Here is an 18,052-nt window from a genome sequence, read left to right as displayed (position 1 = left end):
CGTGCAAGTCGGGCGAACAAAATATAAACGAAGTATACTTTCGCTGCCTATAAGAATACATCAAGTGAAACCGATTGTTTTGTCGTATAAGAACGCCCTTTCCCCTGATGGCTATATAGATTGGTGATCTCACCCGTTAGATAGACAGTATTGTATGTGAACCCGACGAAATTTCATTCATTCTTTTCTTTGTGAATTTCTTCGCGAATACCATGTTAGAGCTTTATAATTGGTGCTACCAGGATTTCGTACGTTTAATAGCGAAATTAGCCTAGATACCGCATACATCCACGGTGAAAAAAAACTTTTATTATATATTATATTCTTGTTCCTCTTTTGTCGGTGAAGAAAAACTTTCGTTGTCTTCCAATACGATTCTAATATCGTTGACTTTCTCTTGAATAACGGGGAAAAAGAGAAGAAAAAGAATGAAGAGTCATCTTCGCAATGTCTACCTACTCGTTCTCGTGTCAATGGGAATTACAGTCATCATGGAGCCGAAAGAAGATTTGGGGATGAGTAATAAGAATTCGTTAAATTTTAACGAGGTCTTTGACACGTGCCTCTCGAAAAAAGGATACGGTATCTTTGAATGTGCGAATCATGCTACAGTCGGTGTTCTTCGAACATTTAACGAGCAAGACGAGCTGAATTTGGATGTCTTCGCTTGGAGAGAGCTGGTAGTTACGAGCGAGAATTGGTCGATCTCGATTACGACTCGAGGAGCTTTGAGAACGTGATAATGGCCGCTGTGAGACTTATAGAACGCAGAGACATGAAGTGGGACTTGGATTATTTATATCCGGGATTTCAGATGCGCGTTGGTCCGACACTAAATGCAAACGGGGTTTTAGAATTTGTATTGAACGAAAGACCATCATCGTACGTCAACAGGCAATCCGGAACAGTTTGGTTTGAAATGCAATTCGCATGTAAAATGTGTCCGAGTTTTGGATCATCGGGTTACGCTTATAATTCATCTAACGTCGATATTATCAATGATTTGTCAATACAATTTACGGTCTTGTAATATTTAAAAGAAAATCGATAGAGTTAAAAGAGGATATCCTATAAATATAGAGGATATCCTAGTTAAAAGAGGATATAGAAATTAAATTAATTAGTAGAAATATACAAGTTTCTGAACACTCTTATTGTATGGAAACTTAATTCTTAATATCTTTTAGCACGGACATGAACCCGTTTCTTCCACGACTTGAGGTTCGAATCTTGGCTAACTTAACAGCTGCTTTCGAGAACTACCTGCAGCAGGCAGCACGGTCAAGGCCACCGAGTACCATACTCAAACGAGTTTCTCCTTTTCAGGAAGGCAGCTAACCAGACACCTGCTGCCCTTCCTCCTGGAGTTCAAGTTCAATTTCGTGTCCCTCATACCGCTATTATTTAGTGTGCTGCTGATCATTTCGAAGAAGGCCGTGCTGTTGACGAAAGTAGGACTCTTCATAAGTGGTTTTCTCGGTTGGACTTCTATATACAATGTTCCTCAAATTCGTCACTTTTTAATGGATTCACCCAATATGATCATCCTTATAAAAGTCAAATAAAAAATAATGGACCTTTTTACGATCATTATCATAATCTCAATTTCAATATCGAACTTATCGTGTACTGTTAAATATCGAATTTACTTCATATGATCGATACGTTGTGATTGATGTTTATGACAGTAACGATCAGATGGATCAAAGTATATGAGCTAGTAAAAATTTTGCCTGGACAAAAAGTTCATTGATTAGAAAGCAGATTTGCTTCCTTTCATCTTTTTTACATGGCACACCTTCGTACAATTCAGTAGTAAGGATGTACGTTATATTTTACGCGATGGAAGAATGCACAACGTAATATCCTTGCTGTTTGACTGCACAAGTAAACGAACGCTTGTATCGCAAAACTACTGATCGTTACTCGCTAAAGTCTGTGCATAATAGACGTGGGTAAGTGGGTAACTGTTCTACCTGTGCTCTTGTTTTTGCGTAAATATATACGTCGAACGATAGGAAAGAACTTTTTTTATCGTAGTTCCGTTTAGCATTAATTTTCTGAAACTTTACCGATAAGATGATACACATATTTAGATATTATACATTTATAAATATTCTATATATAAATGTCAAATAATTTGAAATTGTATATTATAATATAAATATTATATTAAATTAATAAAATTTGCTTTCAATGTCCCTTAATAAGACCTTATTTTTTTCAATTATCTGAGAAAAAGAAAAATACATCGTATACTGATACGAATACGAATACGAATACGAATACGAATACGAATACGAATACGAATAATATAATCCTGTTAAAAAGAAAATTGTTCTACGATTAATTGAGAACTTCTCATTTTGCCATGGGAGGTTTGATAGCAATCGATCTAGTTACACGATTCTCGTTACGACTTTAGTGTTGCTTTCATGAGGATCTTCATTGGCCAATAGCAAGGATCTTCTTGAAAAAATCCTCGCGTTTTCGTTTGTAGGAAACGTTAATCCCATTTTATTATTGCTCCGTTCTTTCTTTTAATCGTTTAACTGTACCTCTTCTTCTTCGGCAGGAAGTCGCGTCAGGATTCCGCAGATTGCTTCCCCGGAAACGCTTTTATACGAGAAAGAGTGACAAGCATACGATTATCGTAAGCTTTTAACAGAGTCCACGGAACGTGATGTTCCAAAAGAGTGATCCCCGTTAATTTTGTTAAACCCTGCGGACAGTCATTGATAAGATGTTACCACTTACATTTTTAATTCCAATATCATTCAAATATAACGGAGTTCTAGAAACTTTTTCTCTATTGATGATTTTCAGAATTGGTCGAGCGAAATAATGATTTTATTCTCACAAACAAAAGATAATTATTCCAATATATAATTACGGCCAAGTGAATAATAAAGGAAATAAGTCAATAGTTATAGAACGATGAACTTAATGTTTTAAAAAGAGCCAGGAGTATGATGACGGCGATCATATATAAGTGCGTATAATTGTTATGATCGTTTCTTGAATGTAGCATATTACGGCAAATAATTGTTGTCGGATTAATAGTAATTCTGATTAATAAAATTAACAAATTTTATAGTATCAAGATACTTTATTATTATTTTTCTCAGTATGTTTTTATTTTTACTTTGGCTGTATAAAAGTTTTATTCACTGATTTTGAAAAATTCAAATAATCGTAAAATAATATTTAATTAATATTTAATTATAGTGTTTGTTCGTTATGCATCGCTACGGCATACTAAATTCGGCCTGTATAAATTATGAGTAAACAATAGCACGACTTTTGTTCAAATGACAACAAAGTATAGTAAAAAAGGCTGATAATTGTCGAAAAAAGCCAGAAATGTTATTTATATTGAGAAAAAAAAGGAAGAGCAAGTTTAGGTCGAATTGCTGTACTCTTCCGTAAAGTTTTAAGGCTTCGTTTGGTAAGAAGGTCGGAGGGATACTTACTTACGGGGCTGTACTAGAGATCGCTCTGCTTCAAGGGGTTCTCCTCCCGAGATGGGCGAGGCGTTAAACAGCGCGTGGATCGCGTACAACGATTCGTAAAAAGGAATCAAGTTGGCTTTGGTAGGAGAGACGGAAATCTACATTGAACGCTTATATATAAGTCCTAGAGCGTGGAGATCGCGTAGATTAGTCCTCCTTAGGTATAGAAGGAAGGACGTTGTTGAGCAGACGAAAGAAGAAGACACAAAGTTTCCTCGCATTTGTAGAAGCGTTAGATTGATCGTGAGATATTTTTAGTGATTAAAATGAAGAGGAATTGTTTTGTTAATTTCACTATTCTTGCCCTGTACTTGGTGGCAATTTGTCACATAGTGATTGGAAAGAACGAGTATACAAAACTGTTCGAGAAGTGTACCAACGAAAAGAATAGTTTTAATTGTTTGAAGAGGCGTGCGTTAGAGATATTTGATTCTGCTATTGACGATGATTCGGTTTACGTCCTGAACGATTTCATCTCAATCGGAAGAGATCCTACATCCTTGGCTAGGAGTAATAAGGGAATGAAGATACCTGTTCTTAATATCACGGAAAAGAGTCTCGACGAGCAGCTGGATAATAAATTTCATGAATATCTGTCATCGAGGAATATACGCTTGACGATACCTGGAAACACCTTTGAAGGTATTCAAAATAACTTGATAATTTCTGTGTTGGTCATAATTTTTTCATTTCTTTCAATGCAATGGTCGCTTCGTAATAATATTTAACAAATTAATTAAAGTTATAAACATTAGAAATGTTTTAAAAAATATGCATTAGTAAAAATCATTTGTTTGTTCGTACAGGTAGAAGAAAGAAAGACAAAGGATATGGAGGAATATTGATGGCTGGTTTAGCTATGGCAGGTAATACGATTATTAGATATCAATTATTTGATTAACTAATATATTTAACATGATTAATTAAATAAATTGAAAATAATTTTTGTAGGAATGTTAGCTCAGCTTGCTTATGGAAAGATCGCATTCCTTGCTGGTACTGCATTGTTAACTGCGAAAATAGCGTTGGTTCTTAGTGCGATAATTGGCTTGAAGAAATTAGTATCGAGCGGAGGTAGTGGAGGACACGAAGTGATTTATGCAACGGCTTCGGAACACCATGGTGGTTATGGCGGTGGTTACAGTGGTGGCTGGCAGAGAGCTCTGGAAGGAATTCCTCCAAGTTGATATTTTAAACGACCAATTTGTTATAAAACGATCTACTTACCGTTTATATCGACATGTTCACGTTACAAAAACAGTTTGTTCGTTTTAAAATGATTATAAAGAACAATACCTTTGTGCATTTCTTTCTTTACATGTTTTTAATTAAGCATATGAATTTCACCTGTAAATACTTGGTAGTAATAAGTGCAATTTAACATGTATTTAATTATTTATGTATTTATTTGTAAAATGCGTTTATATGTTGATTTAATAGGACCACTTACTTCATTTAAAGCGTAATATTTTAAGTTTTTTGAATAAGATGGTCTATAGTTTCTAAAAATCTTTTCTCAATTTTGTAAAATAAAAATAAATTTATTAACCGAAAAAGAAATATGTTTTCATCTTCCTGATAAATGGAACTTTTTTGTGAGAATTTTAATGCACTTTTTTAATTACAAGTTAATACTATAAAACATCTATATGTAGCAACTTTTTTAAATTCATTGTTTATGAAATATATATTCTGCATATCTTTCCTCTTTCAACAATTTTTCCGCTCTTTAATTCCTTTATTCACTATTTTTCTCTCTGAGGAAGTATAAAAAGAAGATAAGCAATTACACCGTAACGCATATAATTAAGGTAATAACATTTTAATTTATATAACTTAAAATTAAAGTAATCAAACACTTAGAACATTTATCAAATCAATACAATTTGTATTTGAGTTTCTTCCTAATGTCATGAAATGAGTGATTATCATAAAATTCATTTTCAACTCTTATGCTCTTACTTGTAAATAACTACATAAATAAATAAATGATAGAATGATCAATTTAATATTATACTTTGATCGATATTTGATAATAAATAGTATACAAAAATAGATTAGATGCTTACATTATTAGTTGATAATAAATATGTTATATATATATTATTCAGAACTAACTTATTTTTTAATATAATATAAAATAAGATATTGTTTTTTTATTCTTATTTATATTTATTTATGGTTTATTATTACGGTTCGGTGGTACTATGAATATTGCACGCAATATAGTCTGAAATATTGTATATACTCTTATTATACGATTCGTCGTCGTTTTCGATAGCTGTATCCACTTTCATAACCACCATGATGATCGTAATCAATACTTGAACTATGAGTCTGTACGTAGCTATGATGAGGATGTTTCACTATTTCATAAGACGTTTTCCCATTATGCTCTGAAAAAAATATTAAATAAAATATAAAATAAAGGTTCATACGAAAAAAAATTAGAAATCTTATATTATAGGGACTTACCAAGAGCCTTATTCAAAATTGCTGCAGTTGCAATAGCTAAAGCAAATTTTGCAATTATTAAAGCTTTTCCCGCTAAAGCTGCTACAGCATGGATCATGATATAAAGCATGGTCGCTTTGGCTGCTCCGATCAAGTACATGAATAGCTTGCCATAATCTTTTTTCTTTCTCCGTCCTTTAGGAATGTCAAATAAACAAATAAAGAATTATCAATTAAGATCTAGTATTTTTATGTGTTTCGATTGTGATTGATTCATTATTTCGTTGCCTTTTAAGAAGTACATAAATTGTTACGATGATATATAATTATTCACATAAAAAATCCGTCTTAAAATATTTCCGTCTAGTATTTCCGAACAATACCTTTTTATTATTTAACAGAAACAAAATGTTTCACCTTCTTCCACTCCATTCCCATCAAGATATCTCGTGTCATTATTCATACTTTGCACTTTTCTCGGCTCTTGACCCTTGGGTGAACCATCGTTGCAAATTGAAACATCAAACTCGCTAAATTTCGACGCGGTTTTACAATTCACATCCTTTGAAAGTTTTCGATTGACCAATTCGGTTCGACACTTAACGATGAGAGCGCCGAAGGCGAGAAGATGAAATGCGAGGAAAACTTGCCGAAGCATGTTTGAATAGAACTGAGCGTTGGCGGGCAAAGTCATTTTTATAGAGGAAGCAAACGTAATTAGTCTTGACCGGTGGTGCACGCTCGTGTTAGACGATACAGAGCGTGAATGCATCCTATGGTAAAATGCACGTAAAATTATTCCTTTGATTGCTCAGATAGTTATACTTCCGTATATTTTTTTTTTCTAGTACTATCGATTCATGTTTTTCTTAGAAGAGATATCAGCTTGAAAGATTTACAGTTTAAATATACATCTAGCATTTTCAATTAAAAACATATAAATGAAAAAAGTTAACTTTCACAAAAGTATTTGAATGATTATATGTTTACAATTGATGTTAACTATTTTTTGGTTACGAAAGTGAAACATTTTGTATATTAGATCTGTGCATAGATTAATTGTATGTTATAAGGCGGTTTTAATAAACGAAAGATTATCTATTTATTCGCTTTATGTATTCATTTGATTCATACTATTATTCTCTCTTATTTAGCGGCAATTAACCTTGGTTCTTTACTAACCATCATACAGGATTGTTATTATTAAGAAATAATAACGACTCTTTTATTGGTCAGTTTATTGTCTTCAGATAAATGAATATAAAGATCAAAAAGAGAATAATTTGGCGGACCTCAATCGGATCTCGAGTAGTTCAGCGACAGCTGCAGGAGAAATGATCGAGAAATACACGCAGACGTGTCGAATGTGATTCCTGAAGACGTACTCGAAAAACCGGAACAATCGCTTCTGACGATCAAGCTTTTTGTCGAGAACATCACAACTTCCGTCCTAACTTAGGCTAAATATGTACATACATGTAGTGGAAAGTAGAAAATAAGGACTAAAAAATCCAATATTCTACTTCGACGATCATTTTGTGTGCCACTGGGCCACGCAAATCTTTGACTTGTCTCTATCTTCATTTCGTGAGGGGTTATACAGCTTCCAAAGATTATATCTTTCCATTGATTTCCCTTTGAATGGTACAGAATACCATTGTTGCGTGTCATCGATCTTACGAAAGAATATATCCAACCTGTTCTTTTTCTTTAAAATGTACGATTAATTCACGTGGAAAATCTATTGTTCACAAAGATATTTAGATAGTAATCGTTTACTATTGACGATAAAGTATAGCTTGACTTGACGTTTACCTGCGTCAGTAGGAGGTTTATCGAGATCTTATAGGAATATCTTATGTTCAAAATTTTTTTATATATACGCATTTAACAGTAATAATCCTCGAATATTATTGAAATTCTATAAAGTGTAGTAATATACTTTCATATAAAAATATAATTTCTTTTATATAAAAGAAATCAGGAATAAATGTCAGATTTCTAATCGTATTGTAAGTGTTTTAAATAAAATTAACAAGTACTCATGACCATTGATCAGTTGAACTCTCGACTAGTTTATTATGTTATGCTTTTGAAATTACGCGTAAATAATATGTGCGTCGATAACGGTATATAGTGTAACTGCATTCATTGAAATCTTATCTATTGCATTTATCTTCCTGCATTTTCATAAACGAAATTCTAAAACATTCTTTGAAGAATGAACCATGTATAATTTTCTACGTATTTTGAGAAAGTGCGATTAATTCAAACGCTTTCGCGAAGCAGAGCGAATCTCGTTGACCGAGACTAGAAATATATTATATGAACATAAGTTTGCTCATGCGCAAGCAATTGTTGCGTAGAATCAGTGATCCAATTTAAAAATGCGAGAAAAATCTCTCCCTTATCCGAGATATCTTCTGAGACAATCTGTTGACTTAGAACTCTCTTATTCTCGTTAAATCGAAATCATCTAATTGGTAAAAGTGTATACGTTGTGCAAAGTCATGTACTTTATTTATAATTCTTTTTTTTAGTAATAAATCGATAACGAATTATGAGAATTAAATTCATGACTTTTTAAAAAAAAATTACGAATTGATTACAAATTATTGCAGTTCAAATATTCTCAAAAATTTTTTTTGAATTTTCGTCATGGAATACAAAAATTTGATAAAAGACGTAAATTAATTTGGTCATAGTATAGATGGTATATAGTATAAATCATCTAATTATCGCTATAAAAGTTGAATATTCAAGAGTACGACCTATATATCCTTTACGCGAAAGGAAAGGAGTTAAGTATAGGTCCATTTGAAAGAGTACTTGTTTTGTGTAATGCGAGAAAAATTCGTCATAAGATATCACGTAAAATCTATTCTTCGCGTCGCACAGTTCGTGAGAAGTTAACTGTGTGTATGGAATGTGGAACGGGAAATGCGTTAATACTGTTGAAACGTCGCTCGTGGTAATGCACAGCGCCGATTACATGGGATGTATAATCGCGAAGTAGGTAACTGCATCGAGGATGCATCTAGTTATATCGTGCGAGATGCGCTAACCTCGATTGACTGTGTCAACGATGTGTACATCTACAGAATATGAAATACAGAACATTGCGTTTATGTTTCATAGATCAATTTTTATATTAGATATTTAGAATGTATATGAATACGAATAGAAAAAGATAAATAACCTTTTTTCTTAAATTATTAACGATCCTCTATAATCTATGTGTCGTTTCATTTCATTCCTTAATGTTATGTGGTATAATTTAGGTTCGGACATGTCCACGATTTGAAGTAATTCATAAGAAAATCTAGGTTTCTAGGAAAGATCGTCGCTTTTAATAGACCGAAATTGGCTGACATTATCTGGAATCGGCGATATGGCAAAGCATATCGATTATTAACACGGAAAAAAGAATCCAATGATCCAAAGACGTAAAGTAGATCGTAGATGGAGCTCGTTCAGGCGACTGTCCCTGCTCCTGTAGAAAACTAAGGAGATAGGAAGGACGAGAGAGGCCTTCGCCGTGTATAGAAACCTTCGCGTAGTATTCCAATCGGAAGATCAGTAAGGTCATCGTGCCAAGCACGTACCAATAAAGACTTGGAATCTTCATGGAGATCCCTTCTCTTTACTAGACTTATCCCACCTACCCCAATACTCTGTCTCGTTTTAAAGAGTTTCGATTGGTCTACTATAGTATGTTTATGTGGTTGAGCGAATCGGAAGATGAGGAGATGAGTAGAGAAGAGAAGAACAGAGAAAATGTAAGAAACAGTGGAGGAATTGAATGCAATGGAGGAAGATGCCTCGATACTCTCTCGAGTGGGTCTCTGTGTCAGGAAGGGTCACATGCGACTATTTCTTCCCCTCTCCTGTAGCCTTGCAGATACTCAACACGTGATTCGTGCGAGAGAAAGATAGTAAACGGTCTGGCGAAAAGAGGTTGGTCGAAAGAAAGAGGAGGATAGAAACATTGAGGAAGATAGATCGTGTCGTTGGTGATGTTAGCGAAATCGCACATAGGAGCTCTCACCCCCTTTTGCCGAGGATGCCATCTGCTTGGTATATATCGACCGGGGCCACTAATCCTGTCGACAGTTCTCTCTGATCGAGGGTATGTCGATACGTGGATATTCAGCTAGCTCGTATCTTTATTATTCATAATACTTCATAACACATTTACCGTTCGCCCTACTTGTGATTTTTACATTCCGGAAGGTGACAAAGCTCGTGAGATTTTTTTGATCCGGATACAATTAACGAAAAAATAGTTTTGAAATCGACACGCAGGCGAGGAAGATGGATCTCTTCAAGTGGACTCTCGGAATTTTTGCTCTCAGTACTATGATTGTCGTCAATCTGGCGAACGAAGAGTTCAGTTTCTTCAACAAAGGATACCGTGCTCTTTACCGAGTTTATGAAGAATGTCAACAGCGTAACGTGGCTGTGTCATCGTGCCTAAAGAAAAAGGCTATATCTTTCCTCGATAGACTTGGTCGTATCGATAGTCTACCAATAGGAGAGAATTTAGAACTTATCAAAGTTGCTTCTTCGGCGGAAAACGAATCAAAGAGCTCGACAATCGATCTGGAAAGCTTAGGTCGCAATAGTGGTGTTTCCAAGGATGAAATACTCAATGATATTCTTTTGGATAGAATCGCAAATCTGTTAAACGGATTCAATGTGCAAATTCGTCTTCCAAAGACCAATTTTGGTGAACTGAAACGTAGCATCGAGGAAGGACGTGGTAAGATGAAGAAGATGATGGGAATGATGATGATGGGTATAGCCATGAAAATGGCTGCTCTGGTACCGATTGCCATGGGCGTTCTTTTCCTTCTCGCTGGTAAAGCTCTTATCATCAGCAAGATAGCTCTGGTACTGTCGTTGATAATTGGTCTGAAAAAGTTGCTTAGTCAGAAGCAGAGTCACGATTCTCACGGTGGATGGCAGCAAAGTGGCGGTGGATGGGACAGGAGTTTGAAGGAAGTGACCGCCGTCACGGAAGCCGACAGGCAGTACGCTCACAATCTGGCATACAGCGCGAGAGTACAACATTGATGGATAGCCGAGAAGGAAAGAGAGAAAGAAAGAGAAAGAAAGAGAGAGAGAGAGAGAGAGAGAGAGAGAGAGAGAGAGAGAGAGAGAAAGAAAGAGAAAGAACAGTTGAAAGAGGATGACAAGAATTCTGCAAGGAAATTATCTTGGAATTCTAATCTGTTAATGTAATTCTTTGTGTAAGAATCTTTTGGAGGAAAGATTCTTCAAAGATTCTTGGAAAATATTCTTTTAAGATTTTGACTATGACGAACGACGTGACTCAAGACTGAATTGTGTAGAAAATGATATCGCGATTATTTTAATCAAGTGTCCACGTTTTTCCTTTAAAAGTACCGTTTGGATTTCTTTGGTAATTCTATTAAAACGACTTCATTCCTATCGAATTTAAACGCTTTTTGATGTTGACAAGTTTTTATGTTATCAAGAGAGTTATAAAAAGAAGAATTCGAGTTCGGAAGGACGTTAATATTATTCGACAGCATATCAAAATATCTTAGTTAACGAGCAAGAAATGGTTTTCGCGTGATAATACTTATTGATCCAACGAAATGCCGATAGGATAACGGATACTGTATTTCGTGCACGCTAGATCATAACGGGATCGATTCGAGTTAGTTTAATAATCTCGCTACTTTCTTTTTCGTGTAATCGCTGAATTTCGTGATGAATATTTACGAATGTTCATTACGAAATATTCTTATTATAAGAAACTTATATTTATTATTTATTATACTATATAATATCTATTTAGAACTCCGTCTGAATTATATGACATGAGTCCTAGAATCAAAAATTTTCTAAACGATGACTCGTTAATTTTAACAACATTCTCGTAAGTCTGGTATAGTCTAATATTTAATTAATTTAAGTTTGATGCGTGTAACTATTAATAAATAATGAAGTAATAAAACATAATTGTATTAAAATGAACCTTGGTAATTTTTAATATTTCCCATTGCACGTTATTAATTATAAGAGTAATCAAAAATAAAGATTTTTGTTGGTTCAACGAACGAACTTGGTAATCTCTTAAAATTTATTGCAAAAGTTCGTAACATGTTAGAAGAACCAACAAAATCTTGGTCCCAAAAATAGATTGAACTCGTTATTAACCCGAAATTAACGATGAAGAAATATGATTGGTTACATGAAAATTTTTAATATCAAGGATACGAGTAATCATATATCACCCGTTTTGATTGAATGAATCCATTCGTCCTTTTGATTTCTTTTTTCTTATTTCCATAAGCATAGGACATTTTTAAACAGGTTTTGATGATATTTTCATTCTATCATCGATGACGCATGTACATACGTAGATTTTAGTGGCCCTTCAGACTTAAGACAGCAGCAAAAAGGGAGAAGAAGAATCCCACGAGTAGTGCTTTACCGATTAGTAAGATCAAACCACCTAACATTGTTGGTATCAATGCTATAAACTTCATTTTGTATGCCAATAGCAGTGCCATCAAGGCTCGATGTCTTCTGCGACGTTTCTTTCTTTTCGGTCGACCTAAAAATCATTTCCAATGTGAAATAACACACAGTCAATTTTTTAATTGATGAAAAATTGAATTAACTTTTAGTTAAATTGCATAACGTGACTATAAAACAAATTACCTCGTAGTTCGTTGTTAATTTTTCCATTAACCGTTTTTATTTTAGCATTTTGTTTTTGATCCTTTTTCGAATGTTCCTGATTGAGACGATTTAAAAGAAAAATACCATGCGTGTCAATTTTGTTGTTATCTTTAACAATCTTGGTAGCATCTAGAATACGCATCTCAGAGCATTCTTTTTTCTGCTTGTTTGTTTCTTCATTCAATGATTCAATCGACTCAACGTTTTGTAATGCCCGAACGATATAACAAAAGATTGCCAACAACAGAAACCCAACTAGATTCGCTTTCGTTTTCATTTTTTTCTCTTTCTCTCTCTCTCTCTCTCGCTCTCTCTCTCTCTCTCTCTCTCTCTCTCTCTCTCTCTGTTCGTCAACGTCACTGCATCACTAGATCTTCAACAGTCTTCTTTCATAAGACGATCTCGCAACTTGTCCGATCATGTCACCGACGAAACACATTCGAATACTTTTTCTTCTACAATCTTTTTCCGACGTTTCAATCTCCTTTCGTTGTCCTTCATTCATCAAACGTTTTACACGTTTGTTTTGAATGGATGAATTTTGCGATTTAAAGATCGGGAGAACGTACGGTCTAACGAACGAACAAGAACTAACCGAACCGTTCTTGATGACGAGCCAAGAAGACAGGGACGGTGAGAGGACTAGGAGCATGTCGAGCACGCTTCAGTTGCCGAGAAGATCGACAGTCCGTAAAAAATGAGTAGCGAGGGAAGAGCGACGAGCGGGCAATACATGCGTACGTTAACCACTATAATCCAGATAGTCGGAGTCGATGTATATATGTATTGAATTAAATTCTTGCATGCATGTATGCTTCCATAGTATATGATGTATCTATGTTTGCCTTTTGTGGAATTTCTCTGTGCGTTTATTTATATGTGTGTATTGAGAGGCGGAGGATAATGATGTGTACCACGACGTCTAAACTACCTTTCTTATTCCCCTCCTCACTAGAATGCTCTTCATAAATTTATAGTCAACCTATTCCTTCGTAAGGTATAAATATCTGGTACTATTTATGAATTGATGCTTATGCTTTGATTTACTTGGTGAGTTGATGACGTTGAGTAGTTGGATAACATCGATTTTTTCTTTCACTGAATTGTGGCTTATGTTTCTAGCGTTTCAATTGATTCGTGACGATGTTATATTTAAATTTCAGGTAGATAGATATTTGATAAGTTGCTTCGAGCATATCATTTGTCCAATTATCTGTTTTACATTTTTTTTTATATTTGCACTTGATACAAATAATTAAGTGTCACTTTCGTCTCAAAGTATCCTAACGTTCTTCTGTTTTATCGTAAAATGAAGCCTAAATTCTGATATTGCATATTTACATGTATAAAACTCGTGGAAAACATATTCTTTTTCAACTCTTACCGAAAGGAAAGAAATTCAGAATCGGTGACGAATGTCATCGAATTAATCGAATCTTTCGTGTATGAAGCGAATAACCTAGATATCGGTAGTTTTATTCACGTGCCACCCTGAAGGCATTACGTTTGTTTGTCGAGGAAATGCCAGGTAATTTCACTCTTTCTCGGCGTATCTAGATCTGAGATAATTATCTTCAGAGTTTGGGAAAATGTATTGAACATTGAATAAAAAATAGAATACTGAAAAAAGAAAGAAAAAACATACTTAGATAGTACTAATTTTGAATGATAATAATTGAATGACAATAATAATGATATTCGAGAGTTATACTTAATGAATTCGTAGAATAATACATACAGTTATAATGACAGGATAAATCAGAGGCTAGACATTTCTGGTAAAGTCAAATTACGTAGATCTCTGTTAGGATCAATAACGGAATCGAATTAATTCGACCGTTTCGATTCAGTATCTAACGTGTTAAATTCTTTTTAAATTAAAACGCATGTGCCAACGTCGTCTTACTTGATCAAAGACTGTGACCAATCTTATCAATGCAAGAATTTATCATTCCTAGCCGTTATCAATAGATTAAAGGAAACGAAAGCTTCGAGTAAGAGAAAACTATATCAAGTACGTCCTTACGTAAAGATCGTAGTCAAAACGTAATCTATGTTTCGTTCGTTTTTTCATTTAACTTTCTTTACAGCATCAATTATTAAAGACAGCTGATTCGACGGCAGATATGATAAGAAGATGATCTCAGGTAATTGAACGTTTCGCGGCGTGGAGTTTCAATCGTAAACAGACCGCTGATCGGCTGAAATATTCGATACACGATCTAACTCGAGTGTGAAACGAAGTGGATCGACGAAATAGCATTTTCCCAAGATGACGTCTCTTACGATGATGATGGTGATGATGATGAGGATTCATTCGTTCGTTCACTCGATCCTGACTGTGATCTACTTGCCCTGGTTTTAATATTCGGAGGAAGATGTTTAGTCCAATGATTGGACAGACTGTGATTGGATGGCGGATCTTTCGTCACGCGTCGGTACCAACTTCGTGAACTCCTTCTTGGGTCTTTTCGCTGGTACCCTATATAAACTAATGCTTTGGCTGAACGTGACTATCAGTTGACATCTTATTTTCGAACCAGTTACCGGAGACGTTGCGTTGGTAACCCTAAGGAAAGGGTTTCGGGTTGAGCTGGATCTCGAAAATGTACATCTATGTGCTGTTGATTTTTCTACCCTTGTTCGTTAGCACGGAAATAATACAGGAAACGCAGGAACGAGCTATATTGAAGACTTTCAGTGGAATCGGAAATAATTCTTGGATGGCTGATCGGATTTTGAATGTTGTCGAGACATTTATTCCTTATTCAAGATGGTGTAATACCATGAAGAATCTTGAGGAAGGTACAAACAATTTGACTGTCCCAGATTTTACTATGTGAATTTAAATTTTGTATTAAACTTTTCTTTATAAGTTAGTGTTAGACAAAATAAAAACTAAAATTAGAAATAAGAGTAAACGATGCGTGAACATATGTCCGTCAATTTCATGATTTTATCGATATCGAGGAAGCGTGAAATTACTATTACGCTTTTTATTGTTTTGATGTTTATCGCAATATAATACCTTAAACTGTTTACGGTACTCGGCTTCCTGGTACAAAAAAACATAAATACTTTCTACTCGAGTTGATTTAATTAAATTGCTCGTCGCAGTCGGTATGACTAACGAGGAACATAATTTGGATCGTCTGCTTTTAATTATTTTTCTGAATGTTGCAGCTCGGAAAAAAAAGAAATACAAGTTAAACAAATACGTGGTACCATTGATCGTCGGATTCCTCTTGATAAAGTCGATCCTCTTGCCGATCGCGTTGAAGGCTCTCGCTGTTTTGAGTGGCAAAGCCGTCGTTCTAAGTCTGATGAGTCTCATTCTTGCTGCCATCGTAGGTCTCAAGAAAGTTGCGCAAAGTTCATCTAGCAATAGTTATGACGTCGTCAATATACCGTCGAGCAAATACAGGCGTAAAGATGCTTACGACGTGGTGGATGACTTTGAAGAGGAAGAACCTTATAGATTTTATAGAGAATATCGTAAGAAGAAGTAAAAGCATAAGTGACACTTTCCCGAATTGTTTATTCACTTTTCCTTTGTCCCAATTATATCATGCAAAGGACGTTAATAAAGAAATTACGCGCATTCATACTAATGCGGAATAATTTGTATAATTGTATTAATTTTGTATAATTATGTTACTCTTTCGTAGCTCTTAAATTTAAGAAGATATTAATTTGCACATAATTTTTTGTAAATAGTTACTAAGTATTTTTATAATTCAGAAAGCTGTCTTATAAAGAGAATAATTCAGTTTTTGCTCGATACTAAACGTGTTAATGATTAAGAACAAGTTTTTGTACAGCATCTATGAAAGAAATGTCTTTAACGAAGTGTAAATTATTTATATACACAAATTGTCGGTGTTTTAAAATCTTTGAAAAGTAAGAGAAAAAATATATTAAAGTTACTTATTAACAATAGATTATTATAAGAATATGTCAAATGTTAAAATAATAAACATTCTTCCTATTGTTATTATTTCTATATAATCTTTTTAAAAGCTCATTTGTTCTTTTTTTATATCAATCTTATGTATAATGTATTATTTAGATTAAACGAAATGTTAACACTTTACCGACTGCTAACGTTTCAACAGCATACGCACGTCCGACCGGCCACTCAGCTACAGATTCTCCCTGGCACCGGCTGTTTTTCGGTCTAGATCATCGCACGGGAGTATCTGTGCATTTCGTATGCTCAGATAGAATTGTCCGCTTTCTGTTATTATAGGATAATTAGATTTAATAAAATGTTTTATTTTCAAGATGATATCGAAGATATCGAAACAAAAAGCCGATTAATAGGTTATCTATCGGTAAAGTATTAAAAGAGAACGAGAGAGATATAAATCATCTAAAAAGGATAACAGTTTTTAAAAAAGAATAGAAAAAATACAACCGAACATAGGAAGGAACACCTAGGAAAAAATAAAGATAAGCTAGGGATATAGGACGCATTTGTCAGGTCATTGGCCCTGTTCTTCTATATCCTCTAACATCAAACAAGAAATCTTCTACGTTATTGATTATTAAACAAGATATAAGCTTTGCGCTACATATTCAGAAATATTTTGTAACAGCGAACGTATTAAACGTCTTTAAAGAACAAAGATGAATCAATAAAAATATTCGCCATCCATAGTAAGGCGAAACTTTCACCATTTAGAGTACACTTTCCTTTTCTTGTTCTACGAAGTGGCACTCATCGTTTTTTGAACTTTATTTTCGGAAGTCTGAATGACACTTATGTGTGATCGATCGCGATGAATCAGATCTTTTGAATCTCTTTTGATATCTATTGTAATTGGAAGTCAAGTGAGGATTTATAATGTAACCCAGAAAGGTCAGTCGCGTGAAATTTTTCGATACTTACAAAACGGGATACCGTTAAATGAAAGAGAAAGAAAGAGAGAGAGAGGAGAGAGAGAGGACGAGGACAAAACTCTCACGATTCATAAGCGTACTGTTAAATATTTAAAGAGGCCCATCGAACGTTGAGTACAATGGAGTCCATCTGCGAATATGGTGTCTTTCGTTTTTAAGCTGGTTGTTATTCGAAAAATGACCCAGATGCAAGGCTGCTTACTTTTACGTTTGTGGCGCTTATAAATAATCACGTATTTGTTCACAAATTTCCTCCGACGAAACTAAATGCATTGTGTTGTCGTCGGTCAGTCGGTTGCCAATCTAATTTATCATGAAATAAACAGATTCTTTGTTTTCATAAGTTATAACAAATTTGAAAAACGTGTAAATCTGTTAGTACGTTATAAAAGTTAAATCTTCTTATTATTATTCATGATTTTATAAACATAGATACATATTTCTATTCTATCTATAATGTCCACCGA

The 18,052-nt window shown here is 34.4% G+C and overlaps 5 protein-coding genes across 5 annotated transcripts; 3 read left to right on the top strand and 2 right to left on the bottom strand.

The window, feature by feature from the left end:
* Nucleotides 1-3,685: 3,685 nt before the first annotated feature.
* Nucleotides 3,686-5,025, top strand: LOC124957977. Its single transcript, XM_047515616.1, has 3 exons — nucleotides 3,686-4,154; nucleotides 4,319-4,378; nucleotides 4,464-5,025. Exons 1-3 carry the CDS (start codon nucleotides 3,779-3,781, stop codon nucleotides 4,697-4,699), a joined length of 672 nt encoding a protein of 223 aa, XP_047371572.1. The 5' UTR covers nucleotides 3,686-3,778; the 3' UTR covers nucleotides 4,700-5,025.
* Nucleotides 5,026-5,765: 740 nt separating this feature from the next.
* Nucleotides 5,766-6,660, bottom strand: LOC124946991. The gene is made up of 3 exons (XM_047488524.1): nucleotides 6,384-6,660; nucleotides 5,988-6,161; nucleotides 5,766-5,908 (listed from the first exon to the last, which is right to left on the bottom strand). The coding sequence occupies exons 1-3, from the start codon at nucleotides 6,658-6,660 to the stop codon at nucleotides 5,766-5,768; spliced, it is 594 nt and encodes a 197-aa protein (XP_047344480.1).
* A 3,364-nt stretch (nucleotides 6,661-10,024) lies between these two features.
* Nucleotides 10,025-11,137, top strand: LOC124957727. Its single transcript, XM_047514953.1, has 2 exons — nucleotides 10,025-10,095; nucleotides 10,200-11,137. Exon 2 carries the CDS (start codon nucleotides 10,281-10,283, stop codon nucleotides 11,040-11,042), a length of 762 nt encoding a protein of 253 aa, XP_047370909.1. The 5' UTR covers nucleotides 10,025-10,095; nucleotides 10,200-10,280; the 3' UTR covers nucleotides 11,043-11,137.
* Nucleotides 11,138-12,190: 1,053 nt separating this feature from the next.
* Nucleotides 12,191-13,164, bottom strand: LOC124957730. The gene is made up of 2 exons (XM_047514956.1): nucleotides 12,663-13,164; nucleotides 12,191-12,555 (listed from the first exon to the last, which is right to left on the bottom strand). Exons 1-2 carry the CDS (start codon nucleotides 12,958-12,960, stop codon nucleotides 12,365-12,367), a joined length of 489 nt encoding a protein of 162 aa, XP_047370912.1. The 5' UTR covers nucleotides 12,961-13,164; the 3' UTR covers nucleotides 12,191-12,364.
* Nucleotides 13,165-15,206: 2,042 nt separating this feature from the next.
* LOC124957729 lies at nucleotides 15,207-16,376 on the top strand. The gene is made up of 2 exons (XM_047514955.1): nucleotides 15,207-15,488; nucleotides 15,867-16,376. The coding sequence occupies exons 1-2, from the start codon at nucleotides 15,290-15,292 to the stop codon at nucleotides 16,190-16,192; spliced, it is 525 nt and encodes a 174-aa protein (XP_047370911.1). The 5' UTR covers nucleotides 15,207-15,289; the 3' UTR covers nucleotides 16,193-16,376.
* Nucleotides 16,377-18,052: the final 1,676 nt, after the last annotated feature.

Source organism: Vespa velutina, chromosome 2 (genome assembly GCF_912470025.1).
Source record: "Vespa velutina chromosome 2, iVesVel2.1, whole genome shotgun sequence".
Taxonomy (NCBI): Eukaryota; Metazoa; Arthropoda; class Insecta; order Hymenoptera; family Vespidae; genus Vespa; species Vespa velutina.
This window is presented reverse-complemented; position numbering and strand designations above follow the sequence as displayed.

Excerpts from the sequence above, each read along its gene's own strand:
- LOC124957977 (XM_047515616.1), top strand. The coding sequence starts at position 3,779 with ATGAAGAGGAATTGTTTTGTTAATTTCACTATTCTTGCCCTGTACTTG. Across the intron at positions 4,155-4,318 it reads ACCTGGAAACACCTTTGAAG|GTAGAAGAAAGAAAGACAAA; the intron begins GTATTCAAAATA and ends TTGTTCGTACAG. Across the intron at positions 4,379-4,463 it reads GGCTGGTTTAGCTATGGCAG|GAATGTTAGCTCAGCTTGCT; the intron begins GTAATACGATTA and ends TAATTTTTGTAG.
- LOC124946991 (XM_047488524.1), bottom strand. The coding sequence starts at position 6,660 with ATGACTTTGCCCGCCAACGCTCAGTTCTATTCAAACATGCTTCGGCAA. Across the intron at positions 6,162-6,383 it reads TGGGAATGGAGTGGAAGAAG|GACGGAGAAAGAAAAAAGAT; the intron begins GTGAAACATTTT and ends ACATTCCTAAAG. Across the intron at positions 5,909-5,987 it reads AATTTTGAATAAGGCTCTTG|AGCATAATGGGAAAACGTCT; the intron begins GTAAGTCCCTAT and ends TATTTTTTTCAG.
- LOC124957727 (XM_047514953.1), top strand. The coding sequence starts at position 10,281 with ATGGATCTCTTCAAGTGGACTCTCGGAATTTTTGCTCTCAGTACTATG.
- LOC124957730 (XM_047514956.1), bottom strand. The coding sequence starts at position 12,960 with ATGAAAACGAAAGCGAATCTAGTTGGGTTTCTGTTGTTGGCAATCTTT. Across the intron at positions 12,556-12,662 it reads AATTAACAACGAACTACGAG|GTCGACCGAAAAGAAAGAAA; the intron begins GTAATTTGTTTT and ends AATGATTTTTAG.
- LOC124957729 (XM_047514955.1), top strand. The coding sequence starts at position 15,290 with ATGTACATCTATGTGCTGTTGATTTTTCTACCCTTGTTCGTTAGCACG. Across the intron at positions 15,489-15,866 it reads CATGAAGAATCTTGAGGAAG|CTCGGAAAAAAAAGAAATAC; the intron begins GTACAAACAATT and ends TGAATGTTGCAG.